Source organism: Corylus avellana, chromosome 2 (assembly GCF_965113065.1).
Source record: "Corylus avellana chromosome 2, dhCorAvel1.hap1.2, whole genome shotgun sequence".
In the NCBI taxonomy this organism is placed as follows: domain Eukaryota; kingdom Viridiplantae; phylum Streptophyta; class Magnoliopsida; order Fagales; family Betulaceae; genus Corylus; species Corylus avellana.
This window is the reverse complement of record NC_142491.1, coordinates 12,295,142-12,322,560: the sequence shown is the minus strand read 5'-3', so window position 1 is coordinate 12,322,560 and position 27,419 is coordinate 12,295,142. Positions and strand designations below refer to the sequence as shown.

At 35.3% G+C, this 27,419-nt stretch overlaps 2 protein-coding genes and 1 long non-coding RNA gene across 3 annotated transcripts; all 3 read left to right on the top strand.

Annotated features, from left to right (window-relative positions):
• Window positions 1–1,375: 1,375 nt before the first annotated feature.
• Window positions 1,376–4,151, top strand: LOC132171824 (uncharacterized). Its single transcript, XR_015911333.1, has 4 exons — window positions 1,376–1,423; window positions 1,579–1,699; window positions 2,823–2,912; window positions 3,947–4,151. It is a non-coding gene; the product is annotated as an uncharacterized LOC132171824 (long non-coding RNA).
• A 5,878-nt stretch (window positions 4,152–10,029) lies between these two features.
• LOC148587338 (uncharacterized) lies at window positions 10,030–12,466 on the top strand. Its single transcript, XM_088512554.1, has 4 exons — window positions 10,030–10,341; window positions 10,425–11,417; window positions 11,525–12,013; window positions 12,095–12,466. Exons 1-4 carry the CDS (start codon window positions 10,030–10,032, stop codon window positions 12,464–12,466), a joined length of 2,166 nt encoding a protein of 721 aa, XP_088368680.1.
• An 8,407-nt stretch (window positions 12,467–20,873) lies between these two features.
• Window positions 20,874–26,097, top strand: LOC148587337 (putative disease resistance protein RGA1). The gene is made up of 3 exons (XM_059605431.2): window positions 20,874–20,931; window positions 21,135–24,023; window positions 25,429–26,097. Exons 1-2 carry the CDS (start codon window positions 20,929–20,931, stop codon window positions 23,979–23,981), a joined length of 2,850 nt encoding a protein of 949 aa, XP_059461414.2. The 5' UTR covers window positions 20,874–20,928; the 3' UTR covers window positions 23,982–24,023; window positions 25,429–26,097.
• The last annotated feature ends 1,322 nt before the right edge of the window (window positions 26,098–27,419 follow it).

The window sequence follows — 27,419 nt, the reverse complement described above, 5'->3', positions numbered from 1 at the left end:
CCGGGCATTGTACGGTCTGAAACAGGCTCCACGGGCTTGGTTTGCCAAATTCAGTTCCACTATTGCGCAGATTGGGTTTGTTTCTAGCCCCTATGACTCTGCTCTTTTTATCCGGCGATCTGATGCTGGTCTCATTCTCCTCTTACTATATGTTGATGATATGATTATTACTGGAGATGATACTGTTGGTATTCGTAGCCTTCAACAGTTTTTGAGCCAACAATTTGAGATGAAGGATTTGGGTTTTCTCAGCTACTTTCTTGGATTGGAAGTGTCTTCTGATCCAAATGGTTACTATCTCTCTCAAGCCAAGTATGCTTCAGATCTCCTCTCACGAGCTGGCCTTACTGACTGCAAAATTGTTGATAGTCCTCTAGAGACAAATGTCAAACTTCGTGCCACTGATGGTGAGCTACTTTCTGATGCCACTCTCTATCGACAGATAGTTGGCAGTCTCATCTATCTTACTGTGACACGACCGGATCTTGCCTATGCAGTCCACCTTGTTAGTCAGTTTATGACAGCGCCACGCTCAGTTCATTATGCGGCTGTTCTTCGCATCCTTCGCTACGTGAAAGGCACCTTGTTTCATGGTTTGCATTTCTCTTCTCACTCATCATTAGACTTACATGTATATTCAGATGCTGATTGGGCAGGTGATCCCACTGATCGTCGTTCCACCACGGGTTATTGTTTCTTACTTGGTGATTCTCTCATCTCTTGGCGTAGTAAGAAACAATCTGTTGTTGCCCGCTCCAGCACCGAAGCTGAGTATCGTGCCCTTGCTGACACCACTTCTGAGCTCCTCTGGCTTCGCTGGCTCTTACATGATATGGGTGTTTCTCAGACCTCCAGTTCTCCTATCTTTTGTGACAATCGAAGTGCGATTCAAATTGCGCATAATGATGTATTTCATGAACGTACTAAACACATTGAGATCAACTGTCATTTTGTGCGCCATCATCTTTTACAGGGAACTCTTCGTCTCTGTCCCATTGCTTCCGCTGATCAGTTGGCCGATGTGTTCACCAAAGCACATCCACCTGGACGGTTCCGTGATCTTGTTTCCAAACTCAAGTTGGCATCTACGTTACCACCTTGAGTTTGAGGGGGGATGTTAGAATATAATCAGAATATATTCTGATTATATTCTGCCAATCACCATAATTGCTGATTGATATACTTTCCCTGTATATACATTGATATTATTCTGTAATATTGTACATTAATTCCGTGATTGTATTTCCTATTCTGTCTGGCCGTATTCAACTATAAATAGGCCTCATTGTATACAGTTCTAAACACACAGAAATACAATATTCAGTTTATCCCTATATTCTCTAGTCTTCTTTAGTTATTTTAAGAAGCCTTTTGGTCGGAGCAAGAAGAAAATTCAAGCACCGATGCATCTTTGACCATTCAGGTATATTACTCATCATCTTATTTAAATCCTTCATAGAAATTGAAGTACGCACCTTTTTCCCTTTCATTTTCTTCATTTTTCTCTCTTTTATTATTATTATTATTTTTTGGTCTTGTTTTTCAGCTTCTTATTCTTTTTTCTATTTTTTTTTTAAGTGAAGGAAAGATGCGATGGTTCTTGTTCTTGTTGATAATGTTGTATATGCCAAATGAAAGAGGTGTAGGGGAGCGTGCATATGGCTTACACTGCTGGGTTTTTGAGCTTGAGCCTTGCTTGGTAAGCTTTTGTTACGTATTAAATCTGTTACTAGTATTTAATTTTTTTGTACTCGGTCTTTCATTTTTTTTATGTAAATATTTGGCTGGGTTTCTAGTGTTTGTCGTGATAGCTTTACTGCTATGATTTATTGGGTTTAGTGTGCTGATTGCAACATTGGCACGTTTTATATTTGTTTTCCTTTGTCTCAATCTCCCTCCCATTGTCCTCCACTATCTTTCAAAGTAGCAAATTCCAAATCTTAAAAGCATTTATACTTTCTGTTATGATTTAGAATTGAGGAGATAGCAAGGAAACCTTCTACGAAATGTGCCATCTTTGCTGAAATTGGGGTTTATTCTTTTTGCTGAAATTGGGGAAAAATTATGAATTCTGATCAAATTCTTCTAAATCGTTGAGATTACTCAAATTTTTCAATCCGCGATCAAGTACTGTATATTTTCATGCGATTCTTATTTCATTTGCTAAAATCATATAGATTTGTGCACACTATTTAACAATCCTTTGGTAGTCAAAAGTCTGCAAGTGTCAAACAGTATTTTGTAGTGTTTAACTTTAGGGGAGCGGGAGGTGAAGGGCAATCTACAAAATGAAATGGCAGTGCCTCAGTCAAGGTCATTGTAAGAGCCTTTCAGGTTTACATACTATAGTCTATTTTGGGAAGTAGCCAATCTTTTCCATTTGCCCTCAAGAATCTTTAATCCCAAAGAAACAGAGAGCAAAGAACTGTTGCGAAATGATCCATAAAAAGAAAATATTCAAATCAAACCGAAAGAAAGTAAATATGTCCAAATCGTTCGGTATAAGACTATTAAAAATGAGGATACTGAATGCATAGCATTTGAATTTTACTTTTCAGAAATTTTAGAATATGAGTTACCTTTTATTCACTGAAAGGGAAAAGGGAAAGTGTACTAGGAAATTTTCACTCGTTTACGGGATATAGTCGTCTTTTGATTGGATTGGGTCAGCATGCGTATTGCCTTGTTCATTTTGTGATTGATGTGCCGGTGAGAAGACTGAAGGATATGATTAAAAGAAAAAATTAGCAGGCATGATATGATAATCTATTGACTTGAATAAAATGTCTCCTACCATCTGTAATGTTTGTCATAATTTGTAGGGATCTCATGAATGAAGGGAGGAACATGCAGTGAAGGTCTAGGAGAAATAACTTGAAAAGTGTTTCAATGGAAGATGCTACATATCTACTGTGAGTATTCTTTCCCCTGTTTATGTCATAAGAGAAGAAAATAGAAAATCAGCACTTGTCTCTGCGATTGTGGGCTTTCTCTGAACCTTATTCATGGATGTAAAACTTGCTGGCAATCTTTTGTTTTTGGAGAGCCTGATCATTGTATGAGTATATGCTTGCTATAACTCTTTGACTGTTTATGTTCATCTCTGTATGATTAAAAGTGAATATCAAGATATTTGCCCCTAGTTGTATTTTACCTTACATATAATGAACAGAAAATGGCTACTTGCGGTTCTAATCTCAACTACTAAATCTTCCTCTCGAAAAAGAGAAGTTCCCCAGGATGGCAAAATGATTCATGATATTACAAAATTGATTAGGGGAGTATACTCATTCCATTTAGAAAAATGGATTCTCCAAGCTACATTTCCAGAAATAGATAGTAAAAACTTTACTGCCAGAGCCAGCCCAAAATCAAGCAAAAGGCAGGCCTGTAGGGGCCTCTTGATCATCTACATAAATTATAAATTGCATCATTCATGTCTACATGATTGCTGGAGATACTGTATTACTTATTAATATAAGAAATGACAAAATTGAGTGTATCATTACTATTCTATCATTACTGCTGTTTCCTTTTTGTTTAGTTTGTTGCTTGTAGGAATTTTTTCTGTTTCTTGTTTGTTTAGTTTGTTGCTTGTAGGAATTTTTTTCATTTTGGCTATAATCTATATTTTCTTTATCAATTTCCTTTTGCAGCATCTGAGCTCAAAATTTAAAAGTTGATAGCTATATTTAATTCAATTCATATGCTGGTGAATGGTAGAGGCATGATAAGTAATCTGTTGCCATTGATTTTTTCCTCCATGAGTGCCATGATGCTTATCAAAAATGTTATGTTCTGTTCTTAAACATTTTGTAATTGTTTAACTATCTCTGCATGTGGCTTTTATTAAGTTATCTATACCTGTTTATGTTCTTCTCTTTCCAGATTGTTTATAGTTTTTAGTATCTTGACTGAGTTTCTTTATTTTTCTTTGTTCAACCAGTTGAAATATTTGAAATGATTGGGATGACTGGCACAACACGCATACTCATGCCGACAGCAATGGTGTTGAAGTCATGGATACTGTTAATTTAGTATTTTAAATCTTTTGTTAATTGTTTCTGTTTTGTGATTAGTTTTGTGACTCTTTTGAAAACAAAAGATTGTGATCAATATTGAAGGCCAGCACAGTATGTTGAAGTCTTATATATGGATCTTGTGGGTGTTGTATCTTACTTTATGAATTATGACATGTTATAACCTATAACCTGGTGACAATATCAATATTGCAATTGGTATGAGTGAAAAGAGAATTGCTATTTGTTCTTCTCCTTTCTCTTTTTTTTTATACAGCTTTTTAAAAAGTCATTTGAATTTCCGCTGCTTTTGTCTGTAAATTGCTAGCTGAACGCATTTAATTTTTCTCTTTTTGCTTCTGTAGCCATCTTTTCTTCAAAGATGTTTGCAATCCAAAGTTCATTTTCTATGCGTACTCAGATGCTAATATTTTTCTTTTATCTGATTGTTGTGGGTTATTAAGCTTCTTTTATTTTGAATTAAAGAATCTTCAAATAGTTTTCGATTTCTCAGTTAGCATACCATACCAAGAATTACATAAAATGCCTTCCTACAGAACGATCTCAAAGCTCTTCCAACCCTTGCTTTCTTAAATTCAGTTAGAGCTCACTCGTGTTAGAATATATTACGATATATTATTTTATTGTCATTGATTGTAATTAAATTAAATCAGATTTGAATACAATTAATCTCGTTTGATTTGATATTTATACCATTTTGTATTTTCTCCGACTCCGTACAAATAGGGACTCTTTGTATTGTAAAATCATCAAGTGAATAAAAGTATAATGTAGACTTAAGGCTTTATCTTGCAGATGTATGTCATAAATCGAACCACGTAAAATCAATTGTGAGTTGTGTCTATTTTATTTTATTTCCGCTATTATCTTATTTTTCCCATTTGTTTATCTTTTCTTTGTAGGTCTTTTTACCATGAAAGATTTAGAATAACTCTGATTTGGTTAACTTACAAAAACCAAAGTAATTCATTCATATATATATATATATATATATATATATATATATATATAGCCAAAGAGCTAAGAGCTTTGTACCGAATGAATTACAAGAGGAACAAGAGAAGAAAACAATAAGGAGATAATTGTTAAGAGATATCAACACGATCAACATGGATGAGCTGTTAATCTCCTTGGATAAATCTGCAGAATCAGGACCAGTGTCTGCACAATCTTGGATCACCATTACATAATATTTTTCATTTTGTTACACAAGTTTAATGTGGCTTGTTAAACTTTGGAATTAATGCACTTTTTTATAAATAAAATAAAATAAAAAAAATTTGCCATCATAATTAGTTAAATGATGTGTATGAAGTTCTTTGACAAAATAATGCACTGTCCATTCTTTAAGTAACAATTGATAATTATTTGAACTTGCTCTTCCTGTAAGTCTTATGAAATTTTCACTTTTTGTGTTTAGATATTTTTAGGGGAAACTTCACTAAGGGCCCCTGAACTTCCGGCTGATTTTACAGACCCCCCCTGAACTTCAAAAACTCTCATTTTGGACCCTTAAACTTCCATTTTTTCTCAAATAAGGCCCTTCCGTCTACCTGAAGCGTTAAAACCAAACGGAATCGACTCCACGTGACTTTCACGTGATTTTTTTGCCTCAGCTTACCCCTTTTGCCCTCACACGCAGTCAACGAAAATCCTAAAATACCCTCACTTGAAATGGGCGAACATTTAACCTTATTGCTTCGTAATGGACGTCAGAAAGTCGCGAAACACTTCTAGAAGGTACTGAAGGTACTGCCCGTGCGAACCATCGTCATCATCGCCGACGAACCATTGTAGCTGAAGTTTGGACGTCGATTTGCAGCGTGTTAGTTAGAAATCCCATATAAATCAGTCCGAATCGACTATAATCAAGTAAGTTTCGTTATCCCTAAAATTTAGATTTAGGGTTTGCATTCGAATTTTTTTTTTAAATTTGTGGTTGATCAATAATTTGGGTTGGATTGTTTGTGGGTGATTTTGCATGTAACGGCTCTGGATGCGATTTTGAGTAGTATTTATTTGTTTAGGGTTTTTGAGTAGTATTTATTTAAAGTGTGTCATATTCTCGTCGTTTTTTAGATTCGCTGTTTTCTAACAAGGCGTTAAAAGCTGTCATCATATGTGTGATCAGTTTGTCGTTAGTTCCACATATTCTCAAGTTGTTGTTTTTCTGATTTTGTTTTTCTGATCTAAGTGTGGTCCCCTAGGTTGGAGTTGTGTTGGACACGTGATTTGAACGAGATGATTTTATTACATTGAATAAAGTAGTCAAGTGGTCCCTTTCACTACCACTTGTTTGGTTGCTGACCTTAAAAGGCACAAATGTGCTTATACATTGGCAGATAAATGCACTTTTTGTTGAAGTTGTTGTTTACAATACAATATTAGTGCTTGAACTTATACCAAACGGGACCACAACGCATAGTGTGTAGCATAATGTACCATGCTCTTCGGGTTTTTAATATTTTTTCATAACTGTTTAGGGTATTACTACTTTGTGTAGGTGTTTTTTTTTTCTTTCCCTTTGTAGTAGTTAAACTTTAGTGGCGTATTTAAAGTTGTGTTTAGGGATTTTTTTTAATCAATGGCATGTGTCTGTTTGGTGGCTGCATTGAGCACAGGGGTAACATGGATAATATTGTTAGGGTTAGGGGCAAATTTTGTAAAGAGTTGTGTATGGTTTTTATTTAAAATAAGATTAAATGTATTCTTTCATTGGGTCCTGTTATTGGCCAGCAGTTGTGATTGTTGTTGTTTTTTTAATTTGCTGAAATTGTTGAAAGTGGGTTGCTTTGTTATAATGATTGATGAAAGTTAATAGTACTTAAACTTTAGTGGCTTGTTTAAAGTTGTGTTTAGAGATTTTTTTTAATCAATGTCATGTGTCTGTTTGGTGGCTGCTTTGAGCACAGGGGTAACATGGATAATATTGTTAGGGTTAGGGGCAAATTTTGTAAAGAGTTGTGTATGGTTTTTATTTAAAATAAGATTAAATGTATTCTTTCATTGGGTCCTGTTATTGGCCAGCAGTTGTGATTGTTGTTGTTCTTTTAATTTGCTGAAATTGTTGAAAGTGGGTTGCTTTGTTATAATGATTGATGAAAGTTAATAGTACTTAAACTTTAGTGGCTTGTTTAAAGTTGTGTTTAGGGATTTTTTTTAATCAATGTCATGTGTCTGTTTGGTGGCTGCATTGAGCACAGGGGTAACATGGATAATATTGTTAGGGTTAGGGGCAAATTTTGTAAAGAGTTGTGTATGGTTTTTATTTAAAATAAGATTAAATGTATTCTTTCATTGGGTCCTGTTATTGGCCAGCAGTTGTGATTGTTGTTGTTTTTTTAATTTGCTGAAATTGTTGAAAGTGGGTTGCTTTGTTATAATGATTGATGAAAGTTAATAGTACTTAAACTTTAGTAGCGTATTTAAAGTTGTGTTTAGGGATTTTTTTTAATCAATGGCATGTGTCTGTTTGGTGGCTGCATTGAGCACAGGGGTAACATGGATAATATTGTTAGGGTTAGGGGCAAATTTTGTAAAGAGTTGTGTATGGTTTTTATTTAAAATAAGATTAAATGTATTCTTTCATTGGGTCCTGTTATTGGCCAGCAGTTGTGATTGTTGTTGTTTTTTTAATTTGCTGAAATTGTTGAAAGTGGGTTGCTTTGTTATAATGATTGATGAAAGTTAATAGTACTTAAACTTTAGTGGCTTGTTTAAAGTTGTGTTTAGAGATTTTTTTTAATCAATGTCATGTGTCTGTTTGGTGGCTGCTTTGAGCACAGGGGTAACATGGATAATATTGTTAGGGTTAGGGGCAAATTTTGTAAAGAGTTGTGTATGGTTTTTATTTAAAATAAGATTAAATGTATTCTTTCATTGGGTCCTGTTATTGGCCAGCAGTTGTGATTGTTGTTGTTTTTTTAATTTGCTGAAATTGTTGAAAGTGGGTTGCTTTGTTATAATGATTGATGAAAGTTAATAGTACTTAAACTTTAGTGGCTTGTTTAAAGTTGTGTTTAGGAATTTTTTTTAATCAATGTCATGTGTCTGTTTGGTGGCTGCATTGAGCACAGGGGTAACATGGATAATATTGTTAGGGTTAGGGGCAAATTTTGTAAAGAGTTGTGTATGGTTTTTATTTAAAATAAGATTAAATGTATTCTTTCATTGGGTCCTGTTATTGGCCAGCAGTTGTGATTGTTGTTGTTTTTTTAATTTGCTGAAATTGTTGAAAGTGGGTTGCTTTGTTATAATGATTGATGAAAGTTAATAGTACTTAAACTTTAGTGGCTTGTTTAAAGTTGTGTTTAGGGATTTTTTTTAATCAATGTCATGTGTCTGTTTGGTGGCTACTTTGAGCACAGGGGTAACATGGATAATATTGTTAGGGTTAGGGGCAAATTTTGTAAAGAGTTGTGTATGGTTTTTATTTAAAATAAGATTAAATGTATTCTTTCATTGGGTCCTGTTATTGGCCAGCAGTTGTGATTGTTGTTGTTTTTTTAATTTGCTGAAATTGTTGAAAGTGGGTTGCTTTGTTATAATGATTGATGAAAGTTAATAGTACTTAAACTTTAGTGGCTTGTTTAAAGTTGTGTTTAGGGATTTTTTTTAATCAATGTCATGTGTCTGTTTGGTGGCTGCTTTGAGCACAGTGGGTAACATGGATAATATTGTTAGGGTTAGGGATTGTGTATGGTATTATATTAAACTTTTGAATGTAATGAATGTGGCAGGTTACATCATGGGTACTCATTGTATGATGTTTGAAGTCCATCATGGGGGTTGTTTTAACAGGCAATATAGGATTAATTATGTAGGGGGCAATGTTACTAATTACTCAGAGCCGTATGATGGGAACAAATTGAAATTTTCTGATATAGAAGACATATGTAGGACATGTGGGTATAGGTCTGGGGACCTTGTTTATTACAGTGTACCAGGTTTGCCATTAGACCAAGGGCTAAGACTTTTGTCATCTGATTACAATGTAACTGAAATGGTGGCAAAACATATAGATCATTCTCTTGTAGTATTGTATATAGTAACTTATGGTGTAGCAGATGATGTAGTTGATGTAGATGAAGAAGAAGATTCAGAGTGTGAGAGGGAATTTGTGTTTAGGAAGGATGCATTCTGGGATTCAGTTCTTAGTGATGATACAGATTGTCTTGATTCCGATGAGGATACCACTCATCGTACTGAGGCCATTCCTGAGGGGGTTGGACATGCTGAAGAGGTTGTTGAGGAGGATGATGTGGAAGGGGGTGTTGATGATGTTTCTGGGGAGGGTGATGCTGTGGAGGGAAATGCTGGGGAGGGTGATGTTGGTAAGGGTGGGGAAGAGAGAGAAGGGAGTGATAGTAGTGGAGACATGTGTGATAGTGATAAGCTAGAATCACCACATGGTAGTGGTGATGAAAGAGTAGTGCACTTATCCCGTAAGGATGTAACCAAAAGAATCCCTTTTGATTATAGTGATATGCATAATCCGACATTAGTTGTAGGGAATACATTTCATAGTGCAGTGGAATTTAGGAAAGCCGTGAAACAATACAATATTAGTAGGGGGAAGGATTTGAAATTCAAGAGAAATGAATTGAAGAGGATTGTGATTGTCTGCAAAGATCCAAGGTGCAGCTATAGGGTGTATGGGAGGCAGTTGAAGAATGAGACGACATTCCTTTTAGTGTCCATAAGGCCCAAACACACTTGCACTAGGAAGTACCAAAATCATATGCTAACTTCAACTTGGATTGCTGAGTGGTGCATGGACTCTTTTAGGGAACAGCCAAACATGCCCATAGATGTTTTGCAGAAAAAGGTGAAAGCAAAATGGAATGTGGATGTGCATGTCAGTTCTTTGTATAGGGCAAGGAAAAGAGCAAGGGAAATTATTTTTGGTAAACTGGATGAGCAATATTATCGGTTGTGGGATTATTGCTCCATGGTTAGGAGCACTAATGTGGGCAGTTGTTTGATATTGATGGTTGAAAGACCAATGCCTCAGGTGCCATGCAGATTTCAAAGGCTGTATTTTTCATTGGCAGCCATGAAGAATGGTTTTGTGGAAGGGTGTAGGCCTATAGTAGGTCTTGATGCATGTTTTTTAAAGGGTACGTATAAGGGGCAGATGATGGCTGCTGTGGGTAGGGATGCCAACAACAACATGTACCCTATCGCAATTGCTGTTGTAGAGGCTGAGACAAAAGACAGCTGGACATGGTTTCTAGAGGCGCTTGTTACAGATCTTGGCCATACTCGACATGGATGGACTTTTATGTCGGATCGACAGAAGGTAAAATAATAGTTATTTCAATTATTCATATAATTTAAATGTTTAGTGTAATGCAACTAATTATGTTTTCAACTATTGTGCAGGGCCTCGTTCCAAGCCTAGAACAAGTATGTCCGCAGTCCGAGCATCGTACATGTGTTAGACACTTGTACGCAAATTTCAGGAACTCAGGTCATAGGGGTGTGCTACTGAAGGATCTTCTTTGGCAAGCTGCGACATCTTACACAAAGCAAGAATTCTACAGAGTAATGGATGAAATAAAGAAGATGAGTAAGGATGCACATGCATACCTGGAGAAGATTGACCCCAACACTTGGTGTAGGGGATGGTTCAATACAACTTGTAAGTCTGGCCTCTTACACAACAACACTTGTGAGAGCTTCAATTCATGGATTAAAAAATACCGTGACCAGACAATCCTGAGTATGTTGGAAGGTATTAGATGTAAGTTGATGAGAAGGTATGTGAGGAAGAAAGAATTAATCAGTTCAATGGAGGAGGCCTTAGGGCCAAAGATTATGAAGAAGTTAGAAAAAGAAGAGGATGGAGCTTCTAATTGTTGGTGTACATACGCCGGTGAGGGTATGTTTGAAGTTGAGTGCATGGGGAAGAAATTTGTTGTACATGTGGATGGTAGAACCTGTGGATGTAGGAAATTGGATGTAACTGGTATCCCATGTTCTCATGGCATTTCTGCCATTTTACACCAAGGTGGAGACCCAGCTGAATATTTGAGTGATTACTATGGCAAGGAGAAGTACTACAAGTCATATGACTACACTGTCTTCCCTGTGCCAAGTGAAGATCAGTGGCCAATAAGCAACCAACCAAAAATTGAGCCACCGAAGATGAGGGCAGCTCCTGGCAGACCTAAAAAAATTAGACAAAGGGGTGTGGATGAACCAAGAAATGCTTATTCAATTAGGAGGGGGGGCCACAAGAATCAATGTGGGTATTGCATGAAGCTTGGTCACAACAAGAGGTCATGTGTAGCCAGGCAAAGACAAGAGGAACGAAGGTCACGTGTCAGAGAGTACTATAGAGATAATGCATCAACTGATTGGAACTTGGACATGGTAATGGTTTATTCATTGAGAATATTTAATTTTTAGTGTTTACTGCATAATGTTTAATTTACTAAATTGATTTGTGTATTTTGTTTGTTGATTGTTTGTGTTTGTAGTTGGATGGATCTTCAACTGCCACTTCATCTACTGGCAGGAAAAAGAGGAAAGTGAACACACCATCAAGTTCAGGCAGGGCAGGGAGATCACAATCTGAAAGTCAAACACCTACACATCATGAATCCCAGCCTTCATTCAGACCAGCCTCATCACTTCATGTCTCATATACTGCATTACAGCCTTCATTCAGACCAGCCTCATCACTTCATGTTGAATATACTGCATCCCAGCCTTCATTCATACCAGCCTCATCACTTCATGTCTCATATACTGCATCCCAGCCTACAGCACTGCCTGCATTTAGGCCAGCCTCACCGAATGCACCACTGCATGTCTCACAGCCGGAATTTAGGCCATGTGAAGAGATTGCATTACAGCAACAGTCAGAGCCTGTGGGAGTAGCAACTTCTGTCAGCCAGCATGTAAGAGCTGCACCTTCTGCCACCCAGCCAGTCAGAAAAGCAACACCTTATGCATACAAACCGAGTGTGAGTAATTCTTCATATTGTTTATATAAATTAAACCCTTAAACAAAAATTAGATGCCTGATTCTATGTGATTAATTGCAGGCATCTACTATATTTGGGAATAGGAAAAAAAGAACACTAGGGTTGGCCACAAGGACAAGGACAGGTGGCAGATTGAGGGAACTTGTTAGTAGTGGAAGAGAACCTACAAAGCAAAAGATTGTAGTTGACTTGACTGGTAACCCTACTGGGCCACCCCCAATTCCAGGTGGTGGACCAGTATGCGCTTGGGGGCCTCCTAAAGCAGGTGGTATTACATTTCGTACTGCCCCACCTGATTTTGACATACAAAAGGCAAAAGGGACAGCTCTTGACCATCCACCAGGATTTCAGGAACATGTTAGAAGAATGGATAGGGGGAAAGATAAGTCCACCAAAACAGTGAAGGATAAAGGAAAGCAGAAGATGCAGTAACAATCACATTACCAAAATCGTTTGCTGAAATTGTTTGTCTCAGTTTCAACTGTTTTATTGGTAACTACTTGTTGTGTGTTGGGGTATTTTCTAAACATTGTAATGTATTTAGGGTTGATGGCCATGTATTTTTTGAATACAGTTTATGCAAGCTGAAGCTTGGTGTTGTGTTTAGGTACATGTATGTGTAACTTTAGGTGTAAATTTTGTAATGCTTGAATTGATATGAATTATAAGGTAATTTTGATTGGCCATTTATGTTTTGAATACATTTGGTGTAAATTTAGGTGTAAATGTTGAAGTGCTTGCATTGATGTGAATTGTAAGTTAATTGTGATGGCCATGTATGTGTTCAACACATTTGGACCAAATTTTGGTGTTTGATTTGTAGTGCTTGAATTGATATGAATTGTAAGGTAATTTTGATTGGCCATTTATGTTTTGAATACATTTGGTGTAAATTTAGGTGTAAATGTTGAAGTGCTTGCATTGATGTGAATTGTAAGTTAATTGTGATGGCCATGTATGTGTTCAACACATTTGGACCAAATTTTGGTGTTTGATTTGTAGTGCTTGAATTGACATGAATTGTAAGGTAATTTTGATTGGCCATTTATGTTTTGAATACATTTGGTGTAAATTTAGGTGTAAATGTTGAAGTGCTTGCATTGATGTGAATTGTAAGTTAATTGTGATGGCCATGTATATGTTCAACACATTTGGACCAAATTTTGGTGTTTGATTGCTAGTGATTGCATTGACATGAATTGTAGGTTAATTTTGATGCAATGTATGGGTATTACGACATTTGGACCAAATTTTGGATTAGAAGTAAATAAGGAGTAGTCTTTAAGTAGTTCTGATTAAATATATGTACTGCTTGAATTGATTTTGGTGTAAATTTGGTTTTAAGGATACGTGTAAATTTTGGTGTAAATTTGGTAGTGCTTGACAACATGTGGATGAAAATATTGAGCCAATGTTTTATTTGTTTGATATTAAGGTAACACAACAGCAAGCAATAACATCAATTGGGGTCAATACCATGAATTAAGAGGACAAATCCATTTCTTCACTAGAGTCAATTGTGCCAACAAAATCCACCAATTTCAATACAATCACTACGAAATTTGCCAACAAAATCCATCCACTGCATGACTAGACTCAGTCGTGCCAACAAAAATCATACAAACCATAGCAAATATTACAACCTAACTAATACCAGCGAATACATTACCAAAATCGTCAGTTCATACAAGTCTTATAGAAATAAACAAAACAAAATGTCTATCTTAGCTGCTTAACATCAGCCTTGTTGCAAGTCCATTAGAAAAACGGAAACACATCAGTACAGCAACAAGACACCAAAAAGATGCAAGTGCAACTCGAAACTTCAGCTGCATCCAACGATACTCAGTCTCAACCCTTTGAAGTTTAACTTCAAAATTTGCAGCATCAACTTCAATTTTGGACTTGTATTCAGCAAGCTCAAGCTTGCATTTGAAGATTTCCATTGCCCTTTCGGACTTCAACTCATTCTGCCACTCCATCAACATCGACATCACTCGATCACCACACACACAAATTTCAGGTTCAACCCATTTAAAATAATTGCAACCACGGTTTTGTTCATTCTGCATAATCACGTAAATTAGGGTCACAAAAACAATGGTCACAAATATTAGGGTTTACCCAATTAATACAGAATTTGGGCATTACGGGAATGAGCTTCAATTCATGTGAAAAAAAAAATTCTAAAACACATCTTACCAAATAATTAACACAAGCATAAAACCTTTTGCCATAATTTTTGCTTGTTGATGCAGTTTTGATAACTGTTTTGCTCCCACATTTGCAAATTGGATAGCTCGATCCTGAATCGCATACCTCACCCTCGGAGTGCTCCATATTTCACCCCAGTGATTTTTTTCTACAGCTTGGGTAGTGGGTCTTCGTGCTCCTCGTTCTCGGTGGTTTCTTGCACGGCTTCGGTAGTGGGTCTTCGACCTTTCTCGTTCTCGGTGGTTTATTGCACAGCTTGGGTAGAGGGTCTTCGATCTCTCTCGTTCTCGGTGGTTTCTTGCACAACTTGGGCGGTGGGTCTTCCAGCTCTCTCCTTTTCGGTGGTTTCCTCGACAGCTTCGGTAGTGTTTAGGCCTTATATGTTGGTTACTTTGTGACTGAGGGTGAGTGAGTGTGAGGGTGAGTGATTGTCTTTTTTCGTTGACTGCGTGTGAGGGCAAAAGGGGTAAGCTGAGGCAAAAAAATCACGTGAAAGTCACGTGGAGTCGATTCCGTTTGGTTTTAACGCTTCAGGTAGACGAAAGGGCCTTATTTGAGAGAAAATGGAAGTTTAAGGGTCCAAAATGAGAGTTTTTGAAGTTCAGGGGGGGTCTGTAAAATCGGCCGGAAGTTCAGGGGCCCTTAGTGAAGTTTTCCCATATTTTTATTAAGATGCTGATGCAACTTTAGGGGTTTGTTTAAGGGTAACCTCTAAATTGGTAGCCATGCCCTTGATTAATTACCACAAGAATACTTTTGGGTCATTATTTTCCTCATCCTCAAATAATGCTGGCAAATCTATATTAGTACAACAAATAAAGGTCTGTCACAAGAATGTACTATAATGCAAATATTTCCCATCTGCAATGGTACCAACGTCCATGTAATTAGATTTATATAATGGCTCACTTGCACTGAGCCTTTGACTGAAATTTGATCACTAAAGACATGGGAAGTAAGTGCAACTTTTATACTGCAATGTAATTGTCTATAATTTGTTTATACGAAGCTTGAATCTCCAAAACTAATGGCATAATTGGCCTAATTGAGCTTATCTTCAGTATTGTGAGAGACTGTGAGAAGAACATACATAAGATTACTCTTTTGGAATATCTCCACTCATGACTCAACTATGCGACATCGATCTTCGTCGGAAGAAGACGAGTAGAAAATGCCCAGTTTCTTGTGACTGTGTTTGGCAAAGGGCTGGCCAGACCGTACCCATAAATTAAAAAAAATATATATATTCTCAAAATCAATCTCAATATTCTTACTTTTTACATCACGTTAATTATTTTTTATTACTATTCAAATAAAAAAATCATTACAAAACAAATTTTTTTTCACTTTTTTTATACAAAACATTCTTGCATTTTTTATCTCGTATCAATCAACTATGATACAGCCACTCCGGCCAAACTTCAACCCCACTGTGTGTTTAAACTTTAAAGTACTCAATGGCTGTTTCTAGTTAAGAGGTTCATTGTAGACAGCTAGCATGCACGGTAAGGAGTAGGGCCCGTAGCAGCCGAGTGATGTAGTCAAAGTCAGAGTGTTGTCATATCAAGGGCTAGAGTGTTTTTCTTGGGGGTCCAGTGGTGTACGTGTAAACATTTAGGCGTGCACTTATTTATTTATTTATTTTTAATTTATTTCTTGAGGTTGTGTTTAAAAAATTAAGTTTTTGTTAAAAGTACGTTTGAATTATTTTTAGAGTCTATTTGAGATTGAGTTTAAAAAGTTTGAAAGTATTTTTAACACTTAAAAAATTTGTTTATATATATATATATATATATTCGTTTGGTAAAAAGAATTAAAAAAGAATTAAAAGTGCTTTTAAAAGTTCAAAAAGCCTAATAATGACCAAAAACACTTTTGGCAAAAGCCCAAAAATGAAATTTTTTTCCAAAAGCTCTTTTTGACTTAAAAGCTTTATTTTTCAAACGCAATTTCAAACAGACTCTTAAACTTTTTAAACCCTTAAAATAGCTTTCATTTTTTTACCAAATAAATACTTTTTTCTTAAACTTTCTAAGTATTAAACGTATTTTCAAACATGCCCTCAAACACTTTTCTCACGGGCATGTTGTGAGGTTTTTTTTTTTTTTTTTTTTTTGGTAATAAGGAGTGATTAGTATGTGAAATAAAATTTCATTTTTTTATAAAAAAAAATTTTGAAAATATCTTGATTTTTTTTCTTCAGAAAAGTTAAAATAAGGATAAAATAAAGGAAAGAGAGGAAAATTTGCCAAAACAACTACCTCATAGCTCATTTTGGCCAGTTGATATGCATCATCCACCGTTAATTGCAAAGAAAAAAAGAACTTAAATAATAAATAGAGTATATCAATTTAGTGAAGACGTATGTGACATATGAATGCAAAAAAACAAGTATTTCTCTTTTACAAAATCTTGGCTTCAACATCGGTTTTTAGGGGCCATTAATTGTGGCTTTGGATTCGTTTGGTTTTTTATTAATTGAATCCGTTGCATACTTGCATATGACAAACGAAGCTACGAAATTTTTTGAACCGACCTCATCTTTAAGGGGCTGTTTGGCATTGGGCAATTTCTGTTTAATAACTTAAAACTGTAATAAGATTTGATTGATGTAAGGAAAAAATAAATAAGTAAGAATATTTTGGTATGAAAATGTAAAAGAGTAATATTTTGTAATAATTTTTTATTTAAATAATTGATGTGATATAAAAAATAAAATGAGTAGAAATTGAATTTGAGATGAATAGTGTGGAGACTTTTTTTGGGCCATTGACGTCCTATTAGGCCTGGGTATCGGTCAAAACGGTCCGGTTAAGGACCTTATCGGTTATTAACCGATAATTTTCGGTTAAACAGTTTATTAACCGATACCGAACCAATAAGAATTTTAACCGATAATTTCGGTTAAAACGGTACACGGTTAAACGGTCCGGTTAAACCGGTTAACCGATTTAACCGATAGCTTTATATTGATTTATTTTGTTAGGCCAAAAACCAAAAATGAGATTTTTTGACTTTTGAGAGCCCAAATACTTTTTGTTTGGCTAAAATAATTTATTAAAAATGAGTTATTTTAGGGACCAAATACTTTTTGTTGGGACCCAAATATTTGTTTTTTGGGCTAAAAATTGAAGCTTTTTTATATTGATCCACTTCAACCTTTTTTTTTTTTTTTTTTTATTTATTTTTTTTATTATAAAATACATTTTTCCAAAGCAAATGGACTAATTAACACAATGAATGCTAATTAGACTAGCAAAACTAGTTAATGAAAAATGTTTTTACCAAAGACAAAGAAATCTCATCAAATGCCATAACTTAAAAAAAAAACATCAAACCTACCCAAACCCAAATTAAAATAAAATTCATTAATGAATAATAAACAAAGTATTAACTAATTAAAGTCACTTAGCAAAAGGAAAATAAGTCATGGGCAACACCATTTAAAAAAAAAAAAAAAAAAAAAATCCGGTTTCTTATCGGTTAACCGGTTAACCGATAAGAACCGCTTAACCGGACCGGACCGGACCGGACCGAATTCCGGTATACTTTTTTTAACCGATAAGGATATCGGCATATCGGCTACGGTTTATATCGGTTCGGTCGAAGCCGGTAGACGGCCGGTTAAACGGTAACGGTTAATTTGCCCACCCCTACGTCCTATAAGTTTTCAAAGTGCCTGCCTTGTGTGGCTTTTTTGGGAGTGGAGAGATAGGCTTTGCTAGTTTGCTTTGTTCCTCCTCCCCTCGTCCTCTTCGCCTAATGTAATGTTTTTCCTCATCCTTTCTGCCTCTTTTTCCTCTTTCGCCTTTGACAATTATTCTTTTAGACAATAAAACAAAAACGAAAAACAAAGGGTGTGCTGTCGTATCAAAGGGTTATGCTTTTTTAGTGGGGTTGATGCTTTTTAAAAGTAGATGCTGTGAGTGCTTCGGTTTTATTGAATGTGGCGTAGGCTATAATTTTGCTGTGAGTACTTCGTTCCCAAAAACTTTTTATTATTTTTGTTTTGTTTGACTAATAATAAAAATTAGGGAAAAAAAATTCTTATATTTCTCAAATTATTGTTTAATTGACGATGTCTTTTTAAATTTTCAACGAAGACAATATCTCTCAAATTACTAAAAAAAATATCAGTATCTCACCAGGCTAGTAAAAGATAGTAATAATCATACAAATTTTACAATTAGATAAAAATATCTTTATAAATTAGAAAAAAAAAAAACACAATTGCTAATTTTTTATTTAAAAAAAAATCGATTTTTTTTTTCAAACAGAATTTTTAAAAAAAAATTAAATTTGGCCACCCAAAAGCTCAAGTTTATGAGCTTAGACCCAACAATGCTATATTAACCACTCACACAGTCTCATACTTCCTATATTTTTCCAATGTGAAATTCTATCATTTTTTAGGCTCACATTATACTCAACATCAATGACCTTTGAATTTCTTTAGAGAAAGTGAAAAAAAAAAAAAGAAAAAAAAAAGAAAAAAGAAGGGCTACCAAACACAACCTTAGAGCATGTTTGAGATTGTATTTCATAAATAAAGCTTTTAAGCAAAAAATTGCTTTTCTGGAAAAACTTCATTTTTAAGCTTTCGTTAAAAGTGTGTTTTGACAATTTTTAAGTTTTTTGGACCTCTTAAAAACGCTTTCCATTTTTTTTACCAAACAAGTACTATTTTTTAAATGAATTTTTTAAAAATTAAACGCACTTTTAGACCACTCAAAAATACATGCACCCTTTTAATGAAAGGGGCATAACTCATGACTCACGTTTACTTAAAAGGATTTTATTTTATCCAAATTTTGCCCCTTGGAGTTTCTTAGGGCGAAGATGTTTGATATATAATTCTGAGGCGTTCTACAAAATTAAAAAATTTAAAGGCCTTTTTTTTAAAAAAAAAAAATTTTAGGGGCCTGGATGGTAATTCAAGCAATTCCCATAATGACAGTGTTAAAAAAAAAGTGATAATAGTTTAGGTTGTTAAAAAATATTTGTTTTCTTTTGTTTATTTCGAGAAGAGTAATGCTGTACATCTTAAAGATATGACCACACTTGAACCACTTTATCCCGTGAGAGATCCGCATCACACTTTGTGTCTCCTCTTCCTACTCCCTTCTTATTTTTTGGGAGGATCAAGAGCATGACAAGCACCAAGCTCTCCATTATCTATAAACTTGCTACTATTGCTGCTTCCATAGTCATTGCAGGTGCAACTGGAGTTTGTATTCCAATATTGGGAAAGACTACTTAGCATTTGCCTCTCAAGAAGGGCATCTTAATTTATAATGAATTGAAGGCCTTCGTTGTCGATGTGATATTATCACCATCCTCCAAAAACTTAGGAAGGGAGTAGGAAGAGGAGACACCAGAGTCCCGCTCTTTAGATAGAATAAGATGTAATTATTTAGTTACATCTTACATTAAAGACCAAAAAAAAAAAAGTTTATATGATAATAGATAGAATAAGATGTAATAACTCAAAAATAAAATAAAATAAAATAAAAATTAAGTGATTAGGTATACATTATGATATGAGTTTGAATTTTATAATGAACATTTTTGTCTCATTAATGTAAAACACATTTGTTTTCATTAATGTCCTGATGAGGTTGAGTCATGTTATGACTCAGTCGAATTTAAGGGAGTATCATCGGTTTTTTTCTTCTACGATTCTTAGCACATAGATGGTACTATAATTATGCCCAAATAGAATAGCCAAAGATAATCTTCCACACCTAGTACATAATAGTCAATAATATATATATATATAACCCTACTCACTAATTAATATCTCTCAAATCAACTGTGCCTGTCTTCTTTGTCAATTCTTCCATCTCCATTTCCACCTATACTCATACTTTATTTATTTAGTTATAAACGAAAGTTAAGTGTAGATATTTTTATATCCACACAAGGTATTTTATAGTTTTCGTAAAAAAATTTAAACGAAAGTTAAAAGACTTATTTGTTATTTTTTGTATATAATATAAAATTTTTAAAATAATTTTATATTATATGAAGTTTTTTACAAATGGGTGTGACTGGGAAACATTTTTGTGAGTAGTATAAATAGTGCATTGAAGGATTGACGTTTTAAAAGTATTAGAGGTGCATTTACTTACTATGGTTTGCCAACGGTCTCCTAAATAATACAAATCCTTCTCTGACTTCGTCAGAAAACTATGGAAAGCAACACTAATATGATATGTCTTTGTTAATCAATCACATTTCTTAAAAAATAAAAAGAAAAACAGTATAATTGAGAGGGAGAAATACATTCCATCTCCTATGCCAGGTTATAACTTATAAAATTTAATTAGGTGGCCATGTCATCAGTGATGACGTGGCCACTTATGTCAAGTGTCAAATTTTAATTGGTCTATGTGTTAGTAACGTAAACTTCCGTTAAGTCAACTAACGGTCAATAGATGGAATGATCAATTTGGTTTTTATCAAAATCACGGGTATCTCGTATAACACAAATCAAAATCTAAGAAAAAATAAAAAATAAAGTGTCAAAACCTTAAGAAATGTTTTAGTATTTAATCCTAAAGGAAAACCCACTTCAGCATGGGATTATCCCCTGTCCTTAGTACCCCTCACCTAATATTTTATTTACAAGAAAAAGGGTGATTCTTCTGGTTTTGAAAACCACGGGCGTGAATGTGATCATGGTATTTTTCCTTCGCCGTACATAAACTGCTCCGTCTGAACATAAATTGGTACCTTTTGATGTTTGTGTTGTCTAAGTTAACTATGAATCCCATCTCAAAACATTTCTACAATTCTACACTGTTCAGCATTCCTTCACTCATCATTTCTACACTCTACCCTTCAACACCTTCCATCAACAGCGCTGTGTTTCACTCACCATCAGGAAATGGCGGAGCCACTTCTCTACTTTGTTGCGGAGCGAATTATTGAGGCTTTGTGCTCACCGGCTGTCAAACAGATCGGACTGTTCTGGGGTGTCAAAGATGACCTTCAAAGCCTCACCAACACCGTTTCAACAATCAAAGCTGTGCTTCTCGATGCGGAGGAGAAAGAGGCTGGAGGGAGCCATGCAGTCAAAGATTGGCTCGGAAAGCTTGAAGAAGCCCTGTATGATGCAGAAGACTTGCTGGAAGAGGTTTCAACTGAAGCTCTACGAAGAGAAATAATGACCCGTGATAAGAAGGCAAAAAAGGTACGCATTTTCTTTTCCGAATCAAATCAACTTGCCTTTGGTTTTAGAATGGCCCGTGAGATTAAAGCCATCAGAAAGAAGTTAGATGCCATCAACACCGATAGGCAGAATTTTCACTTGGAGGTACGCCAGGTTGAGCCACGAGTCGGGAGTTGGGAGAGGGATAACACTCATTCTTTTGTACCTGCGGAAGTAGTTGTTGGGCGAAAGGATGATAAGAAGGCTGTTATAGACCTTCTGATGGACTCCAATGTTGAAGAGAATGTTTCCATCCTTCCAATTGTTGGCATCGGTGGATTGGGAAAGACTACACTCGCTCAATTCGTATTCAATGATCACCAAATCCAGAAACATTTTGAGCTCAAAATGTGGGTGTGTGTCTCTGATATCTTTGATGTTAAAAATATTGTTGCAAAAGTCTTAGAATCTGCAACCAAAGAGAAACCAGCAGACGCTGAAATGGATACATTGGTGGCTAAACTTAGAGAAAAAATCGAAGGAAAGAAATACTTCCTAGTGTTGGATGATGTGTGGAATGGTGATCATAGAAAATGGTGTCGCTTGAAAGAAGTGCTGATGGGTGGTGCAAGAGGCAGTAGAATAGTAGTGACTACCCGCAATGAAATCGTTGCAAAGACTATCCGCCAGGAAAGCGTTGCAAGCATTATTGGGACAGTTGAATCATATTCCTTAAAAGGTTTAGATGAAGACGCATCATGGTCTTTATTTAAGCAGAAGGCCTTTAAGAGAGGACAAGAGCCGGAGAATATAAGCATAGTTGCACTTGGAAAGGAGATTGTAAAAAAGTGTTCAGGTGTCCCTTTGGCCATATCGACAATCGGAAGTTTACTGGGCTCCAAAAATTCAGAAGCAGAATGGGTGTATTTTAAGAACAATGAACTCTCAAAAATATCTCAAAATGTAAGTGACCTCTTACCAACTTTGAAGCTGAGTTATGATTATCTTCCTTCACACTTGAAGCACTGCTTTGCTTATTGTAGTTTGTTTCCGAAGGATTGCTGGTTTGATACATCAAATTTGATTCGGCTTTGGATAGCACAAGGGTTAGTCAAGTCTTCTGATGATCAAAGCCGATGCTTGAAAGAGGTTGGTGAAGAGTATTTTATGGATTTACTATGGAGATCATTCTTTCAAGAAGCTCGAACGGATGAATTTGGCGACGTAATTGAATGCAAAATGCATGACCTCATGCATGATCTTGCCATATCAGTGGCAGGATCGTTGATTGCCACATTAGATGATAAGGAGAGAAACCTTGATGGGAAAACTCGTCATGTATCATTACTTGTTGGTTACGATAAACCTATTTCGTCATTGTGTGAAGCAAGTAGGATACGGACATTTCTTTTTCTCAATGACCTTATGTATAAGATTGATTGTGATGAACTTTTTTCAAGTTTCAAGTTCTTGCGCATGTTGGATTTGTCGTGCAGAGATCTTGATTATGTGCCAAGCTCTATCGGGGAGTTGAAGCATTTACGGTGTCTTGATCTTTCTTTAAATGAGAATATCAAGAAGTTACCAGATTCTATAACTAGGTTGCAGAATTTGCAAGAATTAATACTCTGGGGGTGTGCATCACTTAAAGAATTGCCGAGAGACATTAAAAAATTGGTCAATCTAAAGCATCTTGAGATACTTGGATGTGGTGGTTTGACTTATATGCCACGTGGATTGGGGAAACTGAATAATCTTGAGACGTTAACAAATTTTGTGGTCCACTCGGGTTCTCACTTCAAGCATTGCGGTGGTTTACGAGAATTGAACGGACTCAATAAGCTGAGTGGAAGTTTAATGATTTCAAATCTTGGACATGGGAAAGATGTTGCATTAGAATATAAGGCTGTAAATCTAAAGGAGAAACAACATCTTCATTCTTTGACTTTGTTTTGGAGTATTCAAGGAGATGTCAATGATTGGGACGTTGTCGATGATAAAATGCCTTGGGAAGGCTTCCAACCGCCCCCAAATCTGAAACATCTATACTTACATCACTATCCGGGTTCAAGGCTACCGAGTTGGGTTTTTTCATTGACAAATCTTGTGAAGTTGTGGCTATGTGATTGTCGTACATTAAAGTCTCTCCCCCTTCAACATCTCACTTCTGTTCAAGAATTGTTTCTTGTGCGTTGTCTTGAGCTTGAGCTAGCCAATGATAAGGATGGGATGCAATGGCAAGGCCTTACGAGCCTCCTCTCTCTTTGCTTCAGTGGACTTCCAAAATTGGTTTCTCTCCCCTCAAGACTTCAACATGCTACCACTCTACAAAATCTTAGGATTACGAATTGTGAAAGCTTGAAGGCTATACCAGAGTGGATCCACAACTTCAAATCACTTCAAGACTTTGAAATTGATGGATGCTCCAGTTTGACTTCACTGCCCGAAGGAATGGGTAGGCTAACGTCTTTGAAGAGACTAACAATTAAGAATTGTCCCATCTTATTGCGAAGATGCAAGAGAGACACTGGTGACGATTGGGCAAAGATTGCTCACGTTCCAGAGTTAGAGTTATTGTAGCAAGAAGAAAATTCAAGCACCCATGCATCTTTGACCATTCAGGTATATTACTCATCAGTTATTTGAATCCTTCATAGAAATTGAAGTATGCATCTCTTGTTCCCCTTCATTTTCTTCATTTTTCTCTCTTAAGTGTTTTTCTCTCTTACAGCACCTTCTTTGATTTTTTGTTTGGATGTATTTATTTTAACTAGTTCAATTTTTTGATTTAGTTAGTACTTTCACCTGGTTATTGCAATTTGATGATTTATTTAATTGTTTATGTATAACGGTAGCTTTTCTTGGTAGTGATACTAAGATAATGGAGCATGCATCTATTCACTATTAACTAGTTAAAATAAATACATCCAAACAATCTTTTCCATTTGCACTAAGTAATCTTTAATCTTAAAGAGAGTAAAGAACTGTTGAGAAAAGATACAGGCCTTATTCAAGAACAATAAAAAGAAAAAAATTCAAATCAAACAGAAAGAAAGTAAATATAAGTGATATGTTAATGTCATAAATATGCAAAAGAACTCTCCGTGATCAAGCCCAAATGGTTCGATATAAGACTCGGTTACCTTCACAACCAAAAGTAGTATTTGTTTGTTCCAATTATTAACCTGCTGAAAAGTAGCATGTGTGGATATTTTAAATAATTGTTATACTGCTACTCTGAAAAATCTTTTGTAGATTTTACATTCATGCGAGGTCTTCATAGGGAATTGTTGGCTGCTTCATTTTGGCTTTTTGTGGCATTAGAAACAGAATAGTAATATTTGGGTAATAAATTTGTTGTGGGACGAATCTTAACTCTTTTGGGTAATAAATTTTTTGGGTTTTTATTTATTTTCCAGTATTTGTTGTATGCAGAAGAGTCGCAGATAGTATTGTCAGCAAAACTACTTATAAGCCTCTTGGATGTAGCACAACTATAATTTTGAACACTGTTAAGTTGAAAAAGGTAGGTTTCCTGCATTTATGGGCTTGATATTGTCAAATTAGAAGTTGTGGGAGTTTCTTATTTATTATGGATCAAAGTTTCTAATTTTCTGAACGTTTTTGAACCAAGTATCAAAAATCTTGTTCCTACTTTGAAATATTATAAAAGTCAAATCTTGTTTCTGAATCTAGTTTATTGGTTAAAAATGAGGATACTGAATGCATAGCATTTGAATTTTACTTTTCAGAAATTTTAGAATATGAGTTACCTTTTATTCACTGAAAGGGAAAAGGAAAGTGTACAAGGAATTTTTCACTCGATTATGGGATATAGTCGTCTTTTGATTGGATTGGGTCAGCATGCCTATTGCCTTGTTCATTTAGTGATTGATGTGCTGGTGAGCAGACTGAAGGATATGATTAAAAGAAAAAATTAGCGGGCATGATATGATAATCTATTCACTTGAATAAAATGCCTCCTACCATCTCTAATGTTTTTTTTTTTTTGTGTCATAATTTGCAGGGATCTCATGAATGAAGGGAGGAACATGCAGTGAAGGTCTAGGAGAAGGAATGTAGAAAAGTGTTTCCATGGAAAATGCTACATATCTACTGTGAGTATTCTTTCCCCTGCTTATGTCATAAGAGAAGGAAATAGAAAATCAGCACTTGTATCTGCGGCTGTGGCCTTACTCTGAACCTTATTCATGGATGTAAAACTTGCTGGCAATCTTTTGTTTATTAAATTCGTTATGTTCTGTTCTTAAACATTTTGTAATTGTTTAAGTATCTCTGCTCTTATGGCTTTTATTAAGTTATCTATACCTGTTTATGTTCTTCTCTTTCCAGATTGTTTATAGTTTTAGTATCTTGACTGACATTCTTTATTTTTCTTGGTCCAACCAATTGAAATATGTGAAATGATTGGGACGATTGGCACAACACGTATACTCATGCCGAAAGCAATGGTGTTGAAGTCATGGATCCTGATATTTTTGTGTTTTAAATCTTTTGTTAATTGTGTTTGTTTTGTGAATAGTTTTGTGACTCTTTTGAAAACCAAAAGATTATGATCAATATTGAAGGCCATCATAGTATGTTGAAGTCATATGGATCCTGTGGGTGTTGTATCTTACTTTATGAATTATGGATCAGTTAATCAGGTAGTAATCTCTTTATGAATTATGACATGTGACAATATCAATATTGCAATTGGTATGAGTGAAAAGAGAAATGTTATTTGTTCTTCTTCTGTCTTTTTTTTTTATTATTATTATTTTGTTTTTTATAAAAAAAAAAAAAAAAAAAAAAAAAAAAAAGTGTCAGTCATTGGATTTGTAGGACTTATATCTTCAACCATGTGGATTTTACAAATCCAATGGCTGGTTAGTTCTCTTAGTGAAAACATGTTTCTGGTTGAACAACATACATCTGAGAATGAAGCTGTGGAGCATGAATTATTGGACCCCCCCAATTACAAGTTATATTAGATGGAATCAACTTTTCTCAATTTTAATCAATTATATAATAATGGTAATTTAGCTTAAGAACAAGGAAAAGAAAAGATACTACTTTTCCTTATATGGATATATTTATGCAATGGTGAGAAAACTTGAACACAAGTTTTATTAAGTTGGCTTTGCAATTGGTAGTTCACGAGGAGAAAGTGAAAATGCGTTGTAGTTGAGGGAAAAAGGTAATTACCCCAAGCAGGAATTCTCACAAAAATGACCAATAAGATACGGGCAGTATTCAAGAACCCAAAAACAGAAGAAAATATCCAAATCAAACAGAAAGAAAGTAAAGATAAGCTGTACATGAAAATAGTAAATCAAAAAGGTCATAAAGCCATATGATTTGTTCTGAAAGTCAAGATATTGAAGTAATAAACTGCGCTCATTTGGTTCAATAAAAAAGAGAGCATATAATATTAACAAATGCGTCACGGAGACAATGATTTACAGGGCATTTGAGGAGACCCACAATGGACAGAACACATCAATTACAGGACTAATCTAAGGAAGGGAGAGAAAAAACAGGGCAATGAGCTAGAAACCAAAACTCAAAAACCCCGCTGGCATGCTTGCCAAAGGAACAGATATGTTGTCATCTACTACCTCTGGTTGAAAAGGATTCCACCACTGTTGCAACCAGAGAAATTAGAGCAACCTTTTGTGCCGTCCAGATCCAATCCAATTGGAAATATCCAAGAGCTGAATAGTAATACAGCATCCTGCATTGTAAACATAATTTTCATGTGAATGCCAAAATTCATATATAGCACTTAAGTTTTGATAAAGTATTTGGTTGGCCACAATGGTGATTTCAAACGCACCCAATGGAAATCAGGAATCCAAAAACAAACATGGATATGCTACCCACCCAACTCTTGTGTTGATTTTAATGAAGCTTCGAGGATCCGATTCTTCTACCTATGATATCAGCAATACCTACAAGCTGTCAAGTTAAAAGTTAATGATTGGAAGGAGTTAGGCATAGCTGAGCTTGGAGGAC

What these genes read in the sequence shown, in the direction of transcription:
- LOC148587338 (XM_088512554.1), top strand. Translation starts at nt 10,030, where the DNA reads ATGGTTGAAAGACCAATGCCTCAGGTGCCATGCAGATTTCAAAGGCTG. An exon ending in TTATGTCGGATCGACAGAAG is followed by an intron (nt 10,342 to 10,424) that starts GTAAAATAATAG and finishes ACTATTGTGCAG; the next exon opens with GGCCTCGTTCCAAGCCTAGA. An exon ending in CTTATGCATACAAACCGAGT is followed by an intron (nt 12,014 to 12,094) that starts GTGAGTAATTCT and finishes GATTAATTGCAG; the next exon opens with GCATCTACTATATTTGGGAA.